At 36.0% G+C, this 16346-nt stretch overlaps 1 protein-coding gene across 4 annotated transcripts in view; it reads right to left on the bottom strand.

The window, feature by feature from the left end:
- RASGRF2 (Ras protein specific guanine nucleotide releasing factor 2) overlaps positions 1-16346 on the bottom strand; it is a 336767-nt gene that overhangs the window by 221005 nt on the left and 99416 nt on the right. For all 4 annotated transcript variants that reach the window (XM_007487377.2, XM_001363496.3, XM_001363426.4 and 1 more), the window contains exons 3-5: positions 13289-13436; positions 10542-10631; positions 1248-1501 (exon numbers count right to left, since the gene is read on the bottom strand). In XM_007487377.2, coding sequence (XP_007487439.1) covers positions 1248-1501; positions 10542-10631; positions 13289-13436 — 492 coding nt within the window. The remainder of the gene's footprint in view (positions 1-1247; positions 1502-10541; positions 10632-13288; positions 13437-16346) is intronic.

The raw sequence follows: 16346 nt of genomic DNA, 5'->3' as shown, positions 1-16346 counted from the left end.
CAATACCTTTCTGATGTAGGAGCACCTTGTCTAGACTGTGAATTTAAACAATGTACTAAGCTCAGCCTTTCAAATTTGAAATAAGGCAATTCCATTTAAAGGAATCCCTGGAGACAGCTACAGAAGCAACGGTTTTGATGGCATAAGCAGTGGGGAGTCCCAGCCTATAGCCTTGGTCCATTATTTCAATCAATGCTTTCCAAATTGTACCTTCCTAGACATGAGTAGTTTGTAAAGGATTCTTGGCATCCTTCATCTTGTCTACCTTAATGCCACCTCTTTGTCTCTGCAGCATGTGTACTCTGTCTCTCTTCTGTACATTACTGGTATGAGGAATTTGGATTTCAGGACAGGCGTGGGGTGGGGGTAGGGTGGGAAGTAAAGCAAAGAAATATCTATTAGTGTGAGCTTCCAGGGTACTAGGATTGAAATCTAACATTTAAAAGTTCCAGGGAGAAAAAGGTAAGTATTATTCTTGATTGTCAACACCATGAAGATAGACACCAAGTCTTGTCTAAATTTCTCCCCAGTGCCTAACACAGGGCATGGAAACCAATAGATGCTAATAGATTATTGTGATCGCCAGTGATTTTCTTTATTGCACATACTCAAATGGAGGCTTTGATATGAAATCTGGAGAAATCCCAAAGACTCATTCATTTCAATTAGATCAACAGATTTAACTGCTTTAATTTCCTCTTCATTGGTGGTAAATTCTCCTTTTTCATTTTTCACACTGGTAATTTGGTTTTCTTCTTTCCTTTTTTAAATCAAATGAACCAGTTGTTAATGGTTAATAACATTAGGCCCTGCAAAAGGCATGAGCCAATCTATGGGTGTGTATGTATGTTTATGGGTGTATGTGTGTATGCTATTTGCATGGATGTGTATGTGTGTGTATATATGGGATGATCTTCTGTATATAACATAAGAAAAAAATTCCACCTTTCTTGGATCAAGGATGATCAGAGTCCTCCAAGAATAAAAGCAACAAACTGGATGTCAAACTATGAAGATGATTAAAATCGACCAGAAGCCATGTGTGACAGTGATGAAAGAAGGTGACTGGGCAATGATGATGGGATTCACTTTGAACAGTTTAAAGAAATCAACAGGCCACAGGGACTTGAGAATCTAATCTTCTGCGGGGGGGAAAAAGGAGCTTTAAAAATAGTCTATTGGGCTGGTAGTTCCTGGTGTTTTTAGCATTCACATCATTAAGAGAGCTAAATAATCTCAAGCCTTACCTATTGAGGAAAATGCTGCTGACATCATCATGGGTAATTGGAGGTTTCTTGGAGCTGGCAGCCATTCTTAAAGGGCGAAGGAAACAATTAACAAGAACGTACAACTGATGTACATACTCTGACTCAGCCTCAACCATGTTGAAAACAATCTGGTTTCTCTTTCTCATACTTTCAGCATGGGGAGAACAAATGTAATCTTGAACAATGGTTTTCCATTTCCTTCTACATAACCATCCTCGCATGAAGCTCTGAACCTAAAGAGAGCAACCAAAGAGGAATCAGAGTTAACAACATTTTGACTGATTAAGCAAAGCAATAATTTGTTATGAGTGCAAAAATATGAAAATTATGTTGGTCAGCCATCCTTATCCTCTCTGAGACACTGGATGATCATTCATTTTTGAACAATTTAACAGCAGGAATAAGTCACTGGAGATTAATTCATGTTTATATGTCACACCTACATATGGGTAAATGCTGAGAAGTTTGTTAGATAAGAGACTTTGGGTTTTTCAATCATTTCAGTCATGTCTGATTGTTTGTTACCCCGTTTGAGGTTTTCTTGGCAAAGATGCTGGAGTGGTTTGCCATTTCCCTCCCCAGATCATTTTCCAGATGAGAAAACTGAAGCTAACAGGTTAAGTGACTTGTCCAGGGTCACATAGCTATTAAGTGTCTGAGGTCAGATTTGAACTTAGGGAGATGAGTCTTCCTGAATCCAGGCCTAGCACTGTGCCATCTAGCTATCCCAAGTATGAGAGATGGCTTTAGGTCTCATATCTGCCATATAAGTGACTATAGGCAAGTCACTTAATCTCTCAGTGCCAGGGACAATTGTATAAAGATTATAAATTAGATGCATTGCAAGTCTGCATTTGTAGCAAGAGTTCCACACTAAGAGTTCTGCCTATTAATGAAATCACAATTCTAGACAGGGAGAGACAGAAAAACACAGACACAGATAGGCAGACATAGAAAGAGAGAGAACACAACAAAAATCCCCCAAACCACATATAAGTAAGATAGGTGATGATCAAAGAATATGTAATAAAAACTAACTAGTTACACTGTGATTTAGTGAACAAAACACCAATCTAAAAGTTGAGGGCTTTTTGTACAGGATTTTAGAGTGAAAAGCAGAGTTTATTGCTAAGTTGTTTCAGTCACATCCAACTCTTCTTGACCCCACTTGGGATTTTCTTGGGAAAGATACTGGAGTGGTTTGCCATTTCCTTTTCCAGTTCATTTTACAAATAAGCAAACTTCATTTTTTTTTCAAAATTAAAATTTACAAATAATGAATCTTTGATATTTATTATTTTTTTTAACTCTTACCTTCCATCTCAGAATCAATACTGTATATTGGTTCCAAGGCAGAAGAGTGGTAATGGCTAGGCAATGGGGGTTAAGTGACTTGCCCAGGGTCACACAGCTGAGAAGTGTCTGAGGCCAGATTTGAACTCTAGGCCTGGCTCTCAATCCACTGAGCTACCCAGTTGCACCCCAGAGTACTGATTCCAAGTCAGAAGGCAAGAGTTATATATATATATATATTTAATATTTTATTTGATCATTTCCAAGCATTATTCATTAAAGACATAGATCATTTTCTTTTTCTCCCCCACCCCCACCCCCCATAGCCAACACGTAAATCCACTGGGCATTACATGTTTTCTTGATTTGAACCCATTGCTATGTTGATAATATTTGCATTAGAGTGTTCATTTAGAGTCTAAGAGTTATATATTTTTATAAAATTCCATGATGATAAGATTCCAAATATCTCTCTACAATTAAAATGTCCTAGAGGCAGAGTGATGTAGTAGCTTAGGAAAAGCACTGGACTTCCAGTTAGGGAGAAATTGATTTGCATTCTGCTTTAGACATTGGTTGTGTGACTCTCTCAGTCTCAGTTTCCTCATGTGTAAAACCCGGGAAATAAGCCTCTCATCTTTGCTTCACCCAGCTGTTATTAAGACAAGATAAAGAAAGGATTTTAGATATCTGCAATGTAAATGTCAGTTATTGTTAGTACATCGATTGTTTTGATGACTACTTTCATTTTAAAATCTTCTTTGAGCCATTCTTGTTTTCCATCTATTAAAATTTTAAGAAGAAAGTATAAAAACCTTTACTGGTAAGCTACATAGGAGACTATACCACCATCCAGGTCACATATATGAGTCCTTGAATATAATCTTCAGTCATCAATGAAGAAAGAATCCCCTCACAGCAAGTCAGTTTTGGAAAAAATACCATATGACTACAGTGATGGTTTAACACTAAACTCAATTCACCAAGCAATGTCATATATGGGAAGGAGTTCTGGATTCTAACTAGACCTGGCTTTACCTGTCACTAGGAGCTCTTGGGCAAGATATTTCACCTCTCTGGGCCAAATTTCCCTTTCTGTAAGGACTGAATGAATGAATGAAAGATGATCTCCCAAGTTCCATTTCTAGTTCTAACAAACGTTGTCATCAGATCTATAGTGTATCTAAGTAACAATTTTGGCAACAATGTTAGGTTGAAAATACAGATTTGAATGAAAACATCTCACCACTATCAAATCATTTTTTTAGCATCACTGTTGATTCAACACATTCTCACATTTTCTATTTTTTTCTCTTTTTTCCACATAGATTATATTCTCTTTTTTAAACTAACTCCCTCTTCAACTTTGTCACAATACTTTCACTTGCCTGAAAGTTTTGGCACTATTTATACTATTAATTTTCACACGTGCAATGAAATCATCATCTCTCAAAAAATATCAATTGCAATTTTAAAGAATAAAAAGCATTAAATTGAAAAATTTTGCATAAAATATGCACAAATCTATGGGGAATTCTTGTAACTATCACTTTCAAATTTTCATTTTAATTCACATTTGTTTGTATATATGTATATTTTTTAAACTCTTTTCTTTTTAACCCTTACCTTCCATCTTAGAATCATTATTGTGTATTGGTTCTGAGGCAGAAGAGTGGTAAGGGCTAGACAATGGGGGTTAAGTGATTTGTCCAGGGTCACACAGCTAGGAAGTGTCTGAGGCCAGATTTGTACCCAGGACCTCTCATCTGTAGGCCTGGCTCTCAATCTACTGAGGTACCTAGCTGTCCCCTGTTTTAAAATTCTTGAGGAGACACTGACTCATCTGTAACTTATCTTCATACTAAGTCAGAACTATTCAACTACAGAGAAAAATTGGATTTGGGACTGAATGGTTAGCAAAGCCAATTTAAAAATATTTTTATTTAATTAAAAACATTTTTAAAGTAAAAACTGAGATGAGAAAGTCTTACTTCTACTGAATAAATAGTGAACTCAGAAAATTAAAAGGCAAAAAATTTTAAGGATTTAAATTTTAATAATAGCTGGCATTTATAAAGTGCTTTGTAGTTCCAAAGTCTTGGACTTGTACTATCTCATTTGATCCTCACAGCAATTCGGGAAGGTTGGTACTATTATTATCCCCATTTGATACATCAAGCAACTAAGGCTAAGGGTGATTATGTGACTTACTCAAGGTCATAGAGCTATAAAGTGTCTGAGGCACAATTTGAAATCAGGTCTGGAAATGGAAAACATCCCTGTTGGTTTTCTATTGACAAAAGTACTACTAACACTTGCTCGAACCCTTATCTTCTGAAGTACTTCTTCCTGCCTCCAACTCTTTCCATGCTGAAATCCTTGTTCCTGTACACAATTGTGAGCCACCAGCTCTGCTCTATGACTCCCTGCTAGTAGGAAAAGCTGGGGAGAAGCAGTCTACAATTTAAGTTGAGGGAAAGGAGAGAATAAAACAGATGGCAATATATTTCAGGTGCAACTTGATTTATTTTCCCACAGAAATATTGGTGCACATGGTGGTTAGGCTTTTTCTCAAATACTCAAATTTCTAATGTTAATAATTCTGGAGTTCTCCCTCAATGCAGACTGCCACCCATCCATATTTATTCATCTTTTGACTCTTAAACATTTATTCCCACAAATTCCCATAAACTCACAGAGTAAATCTACTGTAGAATGGATGCCTTCCCAATTTTTTGCTAACATTTCACTGTAGCTGTTCACCTGTGATCTCTTGTTTTTGTTGCCTGACCAGCCTATCTTCTTTTCCTATCTTTTATTTCTTGATGATGTCTTTTATTCCTGTTCTTCAGAGCATTGCGATGGTTGTAATCTGCTCATATGTATGAGCCATACTACCTCTCCATTTTCTTCAGTACGATACTGATTTGTAGTCTTTGAACACAATTGTATCCCATATCTCACTGCCATGAAGTAGAGCGCTAGTATTTTTTTAAGAGTCCTTGCTCTCAAGAGAATTTTAAGGTGAGTAAAAAAGTTTTATAACTTCTCAAAACGAATTCAGCCATCTCTCCTATTCAATTTTAGACTTGCTATTGATGGATACTGCTGTATGTTCTAGATATATATACTGATAGAAAAGATCTATAGGGTGTCCATCCAAATACCTGTTGAAATCTGGGCAAGAAATATTCTTCATCCGCAGTATGGTTGAATGGAAAGAGTACTTAATTGTTTTGAAATCCGAAGATCTGGGCTCAAATCCTGACTCTATCATTTACTACCTGTGTGACACTGGCCAAGTCATTTAACTTCTTTGGTCCTCAATTTCCTCACATGTAAAACTCAGAGATTAGACTAAAAATGGCCTTTTCCTTCCAGGCCTAAATCTGTGAGACTATGATGGACCAAACTCCTCTGAATCATTACAAATCTCTTTCAGAAGGCTCTGCAATGTTTTGAGATTTGATGAAATCATCTGGCAAACAATATCAAGAGACCTTCCTCAAACACAGAAAATCTTTCTTCCATCTGTACTCTGCTCTGAATCTCCTCCATCAGAGCAGTAAAAATATATTTGGCAAATACACATCTTCCCTATTTTATGCTTCACTTGATACTTATAGTCAAAAGGTTGCTGAATGGAGTTCCTTACAGAAATCTGGAATAATTTTTATGTATGTGTGGGAAATACCTTGTTAGGAAGGTTATATAAGACAACATTCTGTTCTACCAAATCAGGAGCTGTTTCATAATCATAACAGATAAGTACAATGGAATTGTACATTATGCATCCTTACTTAACTGAAAAATGGTAAAGATTTGTTCCACTGCTGAATATTACTTGTGAAAAACTGCTTGCTGCCTCCTAATACCCTCATTGAGAATGTCTGTGATTTGTGTATGGAGAGAAAATTATTTCAGTTACCTTTCTTAATATTCTCCTCTCACACACATATTTGGTATTGTCTCCTCTTTAAGACACTTTGTACAGTGTTTCTTTAATGTCCTTACAACTGTGTTGCCTCTGGTATAGATCTCCTCTCTATGTACTTGGCCTAAGAGGGCAGTTTTCGCTGTCTTCATTCTCTTTAGTGACATTTCTTCCTCCTAAAGAAGCCCCCTCATGGCTGCAATGGTGTGTTGGTTCCATGGTCCTTAGAGAAAACAGTTGCAAAAATAATTTTTTGCAAATATTTTCCATTTTTCTTCTTTATATAATAATCTTCCTTCTATTTTCATTCTTGGATAATTTTAGTTAATTGACTATCTTGCAAATTTTCTTTAAATTGGTTTTACCTTCCCTATTTATTTCTGTTATAGGAGATAATACTGCTTATAACTAGCCATCATCCTTCTTAGATTTTACAAGCAAGTTTATATTCTGATCTGGTGTTGCCTTTGGCAGCCATCACTTTCTATTTGACAGGTAGATGCTTCCTGAATAAGGTACTCTCTGTAGTCTTTTGGTCTCCATGTTATCGCAATTAATATGAACATTGCTTAAATATCTGCTATTGTTTTGGTATCAATGTTTTTTTCTGTTATCCATTTCCATTTTTAAATTTTCAATTATTGTTTAGATATTTAAATTAAGTTGTTTCAGTAATAAAAATTTTTCATTATTATTCTTGATTTTTAGTACTAACATTGATCTTGATTTTTGAAGAAGCTAGATTGCTAAATTCAAGAGAATTCAAATCAGTAAGAGGTTTTCCTATTTGTTAAAATATAATGTATTTCATTCTTTATGGTAAATTTCATATATTATTATACTTCAAATACACCTGAGCTTTTTTGGGCTTGGGGGGGGGGGGCTAGCCTGGGAAATGAACTATCTTTCATAACATTTTTCCTATGGTAAAATGCATTTTAAATATTGAAAAATAACTTAAAGGCAAACTTTGGAATAAATTCTATTTTAAAATTAAGCTGAGTTTATAAGATGTATCTTTAGTATATTAATTAATTAATTTTTAAAAACTGAGTGCCTGCTTTGAGCAAGGCATAACATTAAGTGCTGGGGACACAAAGACTAATATGAAACAAAGACCAGGACTTTGTGTAGAAGATTGAAGTTGAGTTCATCTTTGAAAGAAACGAAAGATTCCTATTAGTAGAGGTAAAGAAAAAGAGCACTTCAAACACAAGGGACAGCCAGTGAAAGGGCACAGATGGTAGTTGGCACATCATATGTGAGGAAAAGCCATGTAGGCCAGTATGACTAAACAAAGCAAAGAAGCAAAAAACAAAGAAAAAAATTGATAATCAACTGTCTTAGAAATTTCTTTTTGATAATCATTCTTTAGACTATCCTGATAAAGCAGAGGTCATCAAAACAATATGGTACTGGCTAAGAGACAGAAAGGAGGATCAGTGTTATAGACTTGGGATAAGTAACCTCAGCAAAACAATCTATGATAAGCCCAAAGATCCCAGCTTTGGGGACAAAAATCCACTATTTGATAAAAAAAAAACTGCTGGGAAAATTGGAAGACAGTATGGGAGAGATTGGGTTTGGATCAACATTTCACACCCTACACCAAGATAAACTCAGAATGGGTGAATGACTCGAATATAAAGAATGAAATTATAAGTAAGTTAAATGAACACAGAATAGTATACATGTCAGATCTTTGGGGAAGGAAAGATTTCAAGATCAAGCAAGAGTTAGAAAAAATTATAAAATTTAAAGTAAATAATTTTGATTACATTAAATTAAAAAGGTTTTGTACAAACAAAGCCAATGCAATGAAAATTAGAAGGGAAGTAACAAATTGGTAAAAAATCTTCATAACAAAAAACCTCTGACAAAAGGTCTAATTACTCAAATTTATAAAGAGTTAAATCAATTGTACAAAAAAAATCAAGCCATTCCCCAATTGATGAATGGGCAAAGGACATGAATAGGCAATTTTCGGATGAAGAAATCAAAACTATTAATAAGCACATGAAAAAGTGTTCTAAATCTCTTATAATCAGAGAGATGCAAATCAAAACAACACTACCTCACATGTAGCAGATTGGCTAACATGAAAGCAAAGGCTGTACCCCAAAGAGATAATAAGGAAAAATACTTGTACAAGAATATTCATAGCTGTGCTCTTTGTGGTGGCCAAAAATTGGAAAATGAGGGGATGCCCTTCAATTAGGGAATGGCTGAACAAATTGTGGCATATGTTGGTGATGGAATACTATTGTGCTAAAAGGAATAATAAAGTGGAGGAATTCCATGGAGACTGGAACAACTTCCAGGAAGTGATGCAGAGTGAAAGGAGCAGAACCAGGAAAACATTGTACACAGAGACCCATACATTGTGGTACAATCAAACATAATGGATTTCTCCATTACTGTCAATGCAATGACCCTGAACAATCTGCAGGGATCTAGGAGGAAAAAACACTATCCACAAGCAAAGGACAAACTGTGGGAATAAAAACACTGAGGAAAAGCAACTGCTTGACTACAGGGGTTGAGGGGATATGACTGAGGAGAGACTCTAAATGAACACCCTAATGCAAATACCAACAACATGGAAATGGGTTCGAATCAAGGACATGTGATACCCAGTGGAATCCCGTGTCAGCTATGGGAGGGGTTTTGGGGGGGGAAGAAAATGATCTTTGTTTCCAATGAATAATGTTTGAAAATGACCAAATAAAATAATGTTTAAAAGGAAAAAAAAAGAAAGTAAGGGGTAAAATAAATAAATTAAAATATATTAAAAAAAGAAAGCAAAGTAATGAATGTTGGAGGGGATGTGGCAAAGTTGGGACATTAATGCATTGCTGGTGGAGTTGTGAATTGATCCAACCATTCTGGAGGGCAATTTTGAATTATGCCAATGGTTTATAAAACAATGCATACCTTTTGATCTAGTAATACCACTTCTAGGTCTATATCCCATAGAGATTTTCTAAAAGATGGGAAAGGACCTATTTGTACAAAAATATTTATAGCTACTCTTTTTGTGGTGGCAAAGAATTGGAAACTAAAGGGATGTCCCTCAATTGGGTAATGGCTGAAAAAATTATAGTATATGATAGTGATGGAATATTTTTTAAATTAGGTTTATTTATTTATTTAATTAATATTGAATATTTTTCCATGGTTACATGATTCATGTTAATTTCCCTCCCCTCTTGCTACACCTCTCCCATAGCCAACAAGCTATTTCACTGGGTTATTCATGTGTCATTCATCAAGACCCATTTCCATATTATTAATATTTGCAATAGAGTGATCTTTTAGAGTCTACATCCCCAATCTTATCTCGTGGAAGAAAACCTATACTAAGTATTCTTAAAGAATAAACAGATGTTCTTTAAATAACTTCACAATGCAGTGAAGACACTGGGAAGGATAAATAAAGTCAACAGACTCTGGAAAATAATATTATGCAACAGAAAGTGTTTTAGACTTGAAATTAGGACATCTTTGTTCTTGTCTTGTCTCTACCACTCACTAACTGTGTGACTTTGAGTGAATCACTTAATCTCTCTAGGGCTCAGTTTCCTCATGGGTAAAATAAGGCTTGGGGCTGCTAGATGATTTTAAGATCTTTTCCTGCTCTAATATTCTAGGATTTTAGAACCTAATATTATTTTAGTTACCCCAACAGGGTTACTCTTTCATTATAGGGTTTGGCATCATTCCCTGAGTATCTCAAGAGAGGGAATTACTGGAAGCTGGCAGATAATTACCAAGTTGGAGTGTCTCCACAGAGGAAGCACTATCTTAAGTTATCTAAAGGGTAAATCTGACATTTACTCATGGGAACATACTAGTTATCCTCTGTTTGCAGAAAAGTAAGAGGAAGCTTACTAAGGTGCAGTGGAAAGACAGTTAACTCTGTTGCCTCAGGACACCAGCTCTGAACTTGCTACCTGTATGTCACTTGACCTCTCTGGACCCACTTCTATAAAATAAGGGGATTGGTCTGATGGCCTCTTTCAGGCTTCAAACTTCAAAGCACTTACCTTTTTAATCTTTTTGATATCTGGATCTTCATCTTCCTGGTTGCCCTGGTATGGTCGCATTCGTTCCTTGGTTTTATTAAGAGCAACAATCTAAGAATCAAACAAAACCAACATCTTAGAAGATTTCCTTCTATCTCATAAACCCTGGAGTATCTCTCCTTATACATAAAAGGATAACACCACTCAGACATTCAGGGAACTAGATTTAATCTAAAAGTGTGTCACTTGGACCTGGATTGCACCATGGACAGGATTAAAGGAAGTAGAAGTGGGTATGTTCAGGGGCACAAAAAAGATCACAGATGTGACCATTAATAATTGAGCAAAGACCTACCTCTCTTCTTCAAAGACTCAGCAAAACACCAACACTCTTTCTAATGAAAATGCTCTCTGAGCATCTCTAATGCAACAGTACTTGAATCATGGTTCTTAAATCATATCTAGCTCTGTTATGTATGGCTTCTAATTCTTCAGAACTTCTCCATTCAAGAGTAAGAGTTTACTGGCCAGATAGGCATCATTTGACTAGAAGTGAGAAGGCTGATTCTTCTATGAGGCTGTAGATGTATGCAACTACCTTTGCAACATTCCCAATCCACTAAAGGAATTTTAGTCTCTGCCTGGACATTGATTCTATGGCCTGAGGAGCCCTGAAAATCTCAAACTTAGTTCTGTCTTGTATATCCCCGAGAAATGGAGTGTTATAAAAACACCCCATTAGGCTCTCTCAGTTAAGCTTTAAAACAAAATATATTAATATCCAGCTCCATGTCAGTTACATTTGGGACTCATGTGGGCCTACTAATAAACATCAATTTAGACACCAGAAGTCCTTATAGGCCACTAAATGGCCCTACAGCCAATTTAATTAAATTCAACTTGAACTCATGTTTATTATGCATCTAATATATAAAAGGTACTGTGCTAGACACTGGAGATACAAAGGAAAAACTGATGTTACCATAGGATCATAGAGCTAGAGCTGAGAAAGATTTCTAAAGCCATATAGTCTAACCCCCCTCATTTTATAAATGGGGAAAATGAGGTGATTTGATCAAACAAATTAGATAGGTCATGGCAGCTCCAGGTTCTCTGAAGCCAGTCCCCTTTTGATTTTCATGCTTGGCATCCCAAGTACTCAGCACAGTGTCTTAATCATAGCAGGTGTTTATTATTTACTGAATAATAAATATGACACAGGTCTTTGTTGTCAAGAAACTTCTTTGATTACTTAAGTAGAAATGCTTTCACTATGTGGTAGATAAATGGGAAAATTGGGACTTGGTAATGTATTCTAGTGATTATTGATTCCACAAGCAGTGCTGTCTACTTAAAATTTTTTGCTAGAATACAATATACTGAAAACACACTGGGACATGGAAATACTGGGGAATAATGTTTGGCACCAAGTTTATCACATAATGTAACTCTCATCCTCTCCCCCTGTCAGACGAGTATCTGTTCAAGCTTACTGCACCAAAGAAAGAAAACAGTAATTTTGCTTTAAATTATAGTGCCAGATATAGTCTTTTAAAATGCAGGTTTGTTGTTTATTTTTTAAACTATATCGGATTTTGGTGCTTAATCAAGATGGCATCAATTCTAATGGCATGGTGATCACAGACTGTAACTTATCACAACAGAAGCTATCACACATCACAGCTGGAATCAGCCTTCACCACTGCACTACATAGCAGAGATGATACACTTAGAAAGGCTAGTAAAACCCCTCAACAGAATTTGCAAGGCAGTGTTTTCACAGAAGGTCTGAAAGAAAAGAACAGAAAAATATTCTGCCATAATACTGAAGCCTACAAGTGAGAATCAGAAGGTTCTGAGATTCATGAAGAGAATCAGTTCAGCTACCCTGATAAGTGCATTTTTGAACCCCAATTTTCCTTGTGGACATCCAGGGAGGGAGAAACCATATGTTAGTGAGGGCCAGGGAAGAATTTTTCTCTTTTCTTGTACAACTCAGAATCCCCAGAAGGGTGGGCCTCTTAGGTCACCATTGGGGCAGCATTAAAATGGAACAACAGCAGAACTTGGGTCGTGGCCACATCACCCCAGCTCTGCAAGGCATAAAAGCACTTCTCCATCCTAAGAATGCCAGCCCTTTCCATGGTTCTATAGCCTGAGAAATTCACATGTCAAATGACAGAGCCTTCTACCTATAAGGCAGAAGAGAGAATCATTCTTGCTTAATCATTCAGCAGCAGTTGCAGTAGCAATGCCAAATACTATCTCGTACATTGGGCTCATTAGATCCTGGGAGAGAGGGATCTCTTTAATGTGATATTGGATTCTGTCCTGATTATCTTCATTTTGGCTGAAATCATAGAGTCAAATAGAATGCTCTTGGAAGAATAAATCAGAATTCAAAAACTACAGTCAACTCCTGATTATCTGCACTGATGGAGGGAAGCAAAGGCAAAACAAACAAGCAAAAAAAACCCAACAGATAGTCCAAAAGTCAATTCTATTTGGTTTCAAAATGTATTAGATGTCCTGTTAATTTGAAGCATGTTTACCTTACTGATGACAATTTGCTTAGACTAACATTGAAACTAGTTACCACTCAAGAGTCTGTGGAGAGCTGTAGCCCACCAGCATCTATGGAGCAGAGAGAGGGTCTGAATTTCCTGAATTTCACCATTTCTACAGGATAATCCTCAGGCTGATAATTATGAGTTGACTGCATAACAGTGAAACAATAAAAAGGGATTGGTTGACAGGCTGGGAAATACCTCTGATTTAAGTCTTTCAATTTCAGTATCTTGATCTTCAAGCTGATGTCGGAGTTGGTTAGCTGCAATTTTTTCTGTCTCTACGATCTGAACTAGATGGATGTACTTCTGCATTAATACTTCTCTCTCAATCAGAATGTCTGAATAACTTTAGAGAAAATTATACTATTAGTCACCTAGATGTTGTTTTAGTAAGGTTCCAAACATGGCATTTTCAAACACTTCATTTGTAACAGAAAATCAAGAAATCTCATTTATTTTGAATTGCTCTCTTTTAGCATCTTGTAAACATTTTCAGCATGCATTCACACTCTAATAATACTTGCTTGATTCCTTTAATGGTACATAAATTGAATCACCATTATTTTATATTTCAATAATTCAGCAACTATAATTCCATAAACATTTATTGACTGCCTATAAAAATAAATTACACTGTTTCTGCCCTCAAGGAGATTATAAATTTAACATAGACACTAGTTTTATTTTGGCTAAAATACAGCACACAAAGAAGGTTTAATGCTTACATATATTATAATTACTATCTTTAATAGGTATGATAGAGATATGTGAATATTTCTGCATGGGAATAAAAGTAGAAATTTGATCTAGCTCAAATTCATTAAATTGAGGCCAAGCCAAAGAAGATCTTGGAAATGTTTAACCCTAATTTAGTTATCTGAAACCCAGGGGATCTGTGGGCAGATACAGGGGGCCAAAAGATAATGTTTTATCTTAGCTCAGAGCACTTTTACTGGCTCTTGTTAGGCAGGCAAGGTGTCTATAACCAAAGAGCTCTCAGCCAACTTTATAAAGGCAGAGGTTCTAGTTATTATATTCCAGCATCTAGAGTTGAGGTACATAGTGGTGGCCCTAAAGAAATGGTGCAGAAGTTGGTAACAGGGGTTATAGTTGGCTGCCACCATGTTATTATCTGAGAAAAGCAGATACAATCAATTGTTACCTATAGACACTGAACCCAAAGGTAAATTGGTCTAGTAAGTGTGGTACAGTGGTATCGCTAGATGACATCAGTGGTCCTAAAGCAATGGAGGCATAAGGTGCTCCTTTGCAAAAATGTCCTGGCCCCACAAATTCTCTACATCAACATGCTTCTCATGAAAGGTCTCCCTATTTATAACCACTATCCCTACTGGTGGTATATTTATGAGAAGTGTAGACCCAAAGTTTATGGAAGGGAGGCTGTATTGTGACTTTACTTATTCTATCATTTCACTAAATGCCTTTGTTTTTAACTAATTGTGTCTTTTGAGTGACCAGAGTAAAACTTAATACATTGATTGGGGCTCAAGAACTATTCTGAGTGGACATATCCACTTGAACTTAAGCATGGCTATTCTGGAGGAGGAAGGGTATGAAGGAGTAAGATGGGGATAGCCTAGGTGAAATTCCAATAAAGAAGGCTATATATCTTCCACAAATATCACAGAGAAACTGTTAATTGTCTAAGAGAAATGCAAAGTATTTTGAAACCCATTAACTTTACTTCCTCACTAAACTAAAATTTTCTAATAAGAACAAAAATTTTTACAAAGAATTACCTTCTGTTTTAATACGGAAATGGCTAAATTTGCATTTTTTCTCTTAACTCATTGTACATATTTGCTTCATTTTATAGACTCTGGATGTTTCTTCTTCCTAATTTGAGAACTACTATTTTCTTTCCAAAACTAAGTGAATCACCCATTCACTTTGCCTGGCATTCCTTTTGAGTAAAACCTTGTGGGATAATAATTCATATCTATAACCTGGGCCTATGATAGTAAAGGAAAAATATGATAGCCTACTAAATGGCTATTGATTACATAATTTGTAGCCTTTTGAATCTTGTCTCCATAACTATTTTCTATATTTAATGTGATCAAATTTTTTCTCAACAGTCCAGCAATCACAGCTTTACAGCTTCACCAAAGGCAAGCCTCCACTTCTTCAGGACTGCCTAGGGTTAGGCTAAATGACCCATCAAGTCTCTTTTCAGATTTAAATGAACAACTGAAGGTGATACATCCAGAGTGAAACTCAAGAACTAGGCACTGGTTCTTGAATTACAATTTTTGCTTAATCATCTCCATGTTCTGAATTTGTAAATAAATATATCATAAGCTCTATCTGTGGAGAAGTAAATATTACAATAGAGATTTTTTAAATTTTGGTTCTGTGTTATTATATCTTAGTAAGAAGGGCAAGGAAGACATAAGGAGGAAAAAAGAATGATAAGTGGGGAAAAGAAACAGAACAAAAGAACACAATTGCCTAACAAACATGGTGAAATCTGTGTCCAGAAAATTCTTATTCAAATAAATACTGAACATTTAACTAAAAATAGGTATGGTTTCTCAAGAAAAGATTTTTAAGTGGAATTTTAGTGTATAACTAATTAGGCACTCAGAGAAGTAAATGACTTTTGCAGTGTCTGTTTCCTAGATTATCATTCCCCCAACTTAAACATTCTATTTAATGAGCAAATTTAAAATCCAAACATTTTGCCAAGTCTGTTCATTTCAGTTCAAATGCAAAATGCAGGTGTCATCTCTGTTTATCTCTGCTTTACAGGGAAGAAAAATTAAACTGAACTGGAGAAATCACTTAATGGGGGACCGACCCAGAATCCGCCTGTCAAAATCAATAGATGCTATTCTGTGGTGTTCTTGCTGTGAAGTTGTTTTTTAGTCCTATCTGACTCTTCCTGACCTCACTGGAGGTTTTCTTGGCAAAGATAATGGAGTAGTTTGCCATTCTCTTTTCCAGCTCATTTTTTACAGATGAGGAAACTGAAGCAAAGAGATTAAGTGACTTGCCCAGGTTCACAGAGCTTATAAGTATCCAAGGCTCCATTTGAACTCAGGTCTTCCTGACTCCAGGCCAAGCACTCTATCTATTGAATCTTGCCTCCATAACTACTTTCCATATTTTGTATGGTCAGATGAACAATCTTTGTTGTTTTTGGTGTTGCCTGGCTGTGCCCCTATCTATGGTCTTCAGACTCAGACCAGCAAAAACTGTCAATACACCAAATATAAAAATATAAAAAAGTGGA

This window comes from Monodelphis domestica, chromosome 3, assembly GCF_027887165.1.
Source record: "Monodelphis domestica isolate mMonDom1 chromosome 3, mMonDom1.pri, whole genome shotgun sequence".
Classification (NCBI taxonomy): domain Eukaryota; kingdom Metazoa; phylum Chordata; class Mammalia; order Didelphimorphia; family Didelphidae; genus Monodelphis; species Monodelphis domestica.
This window is presented reverse-complemented; position numbering and strand designations above follow the sequence as displayed.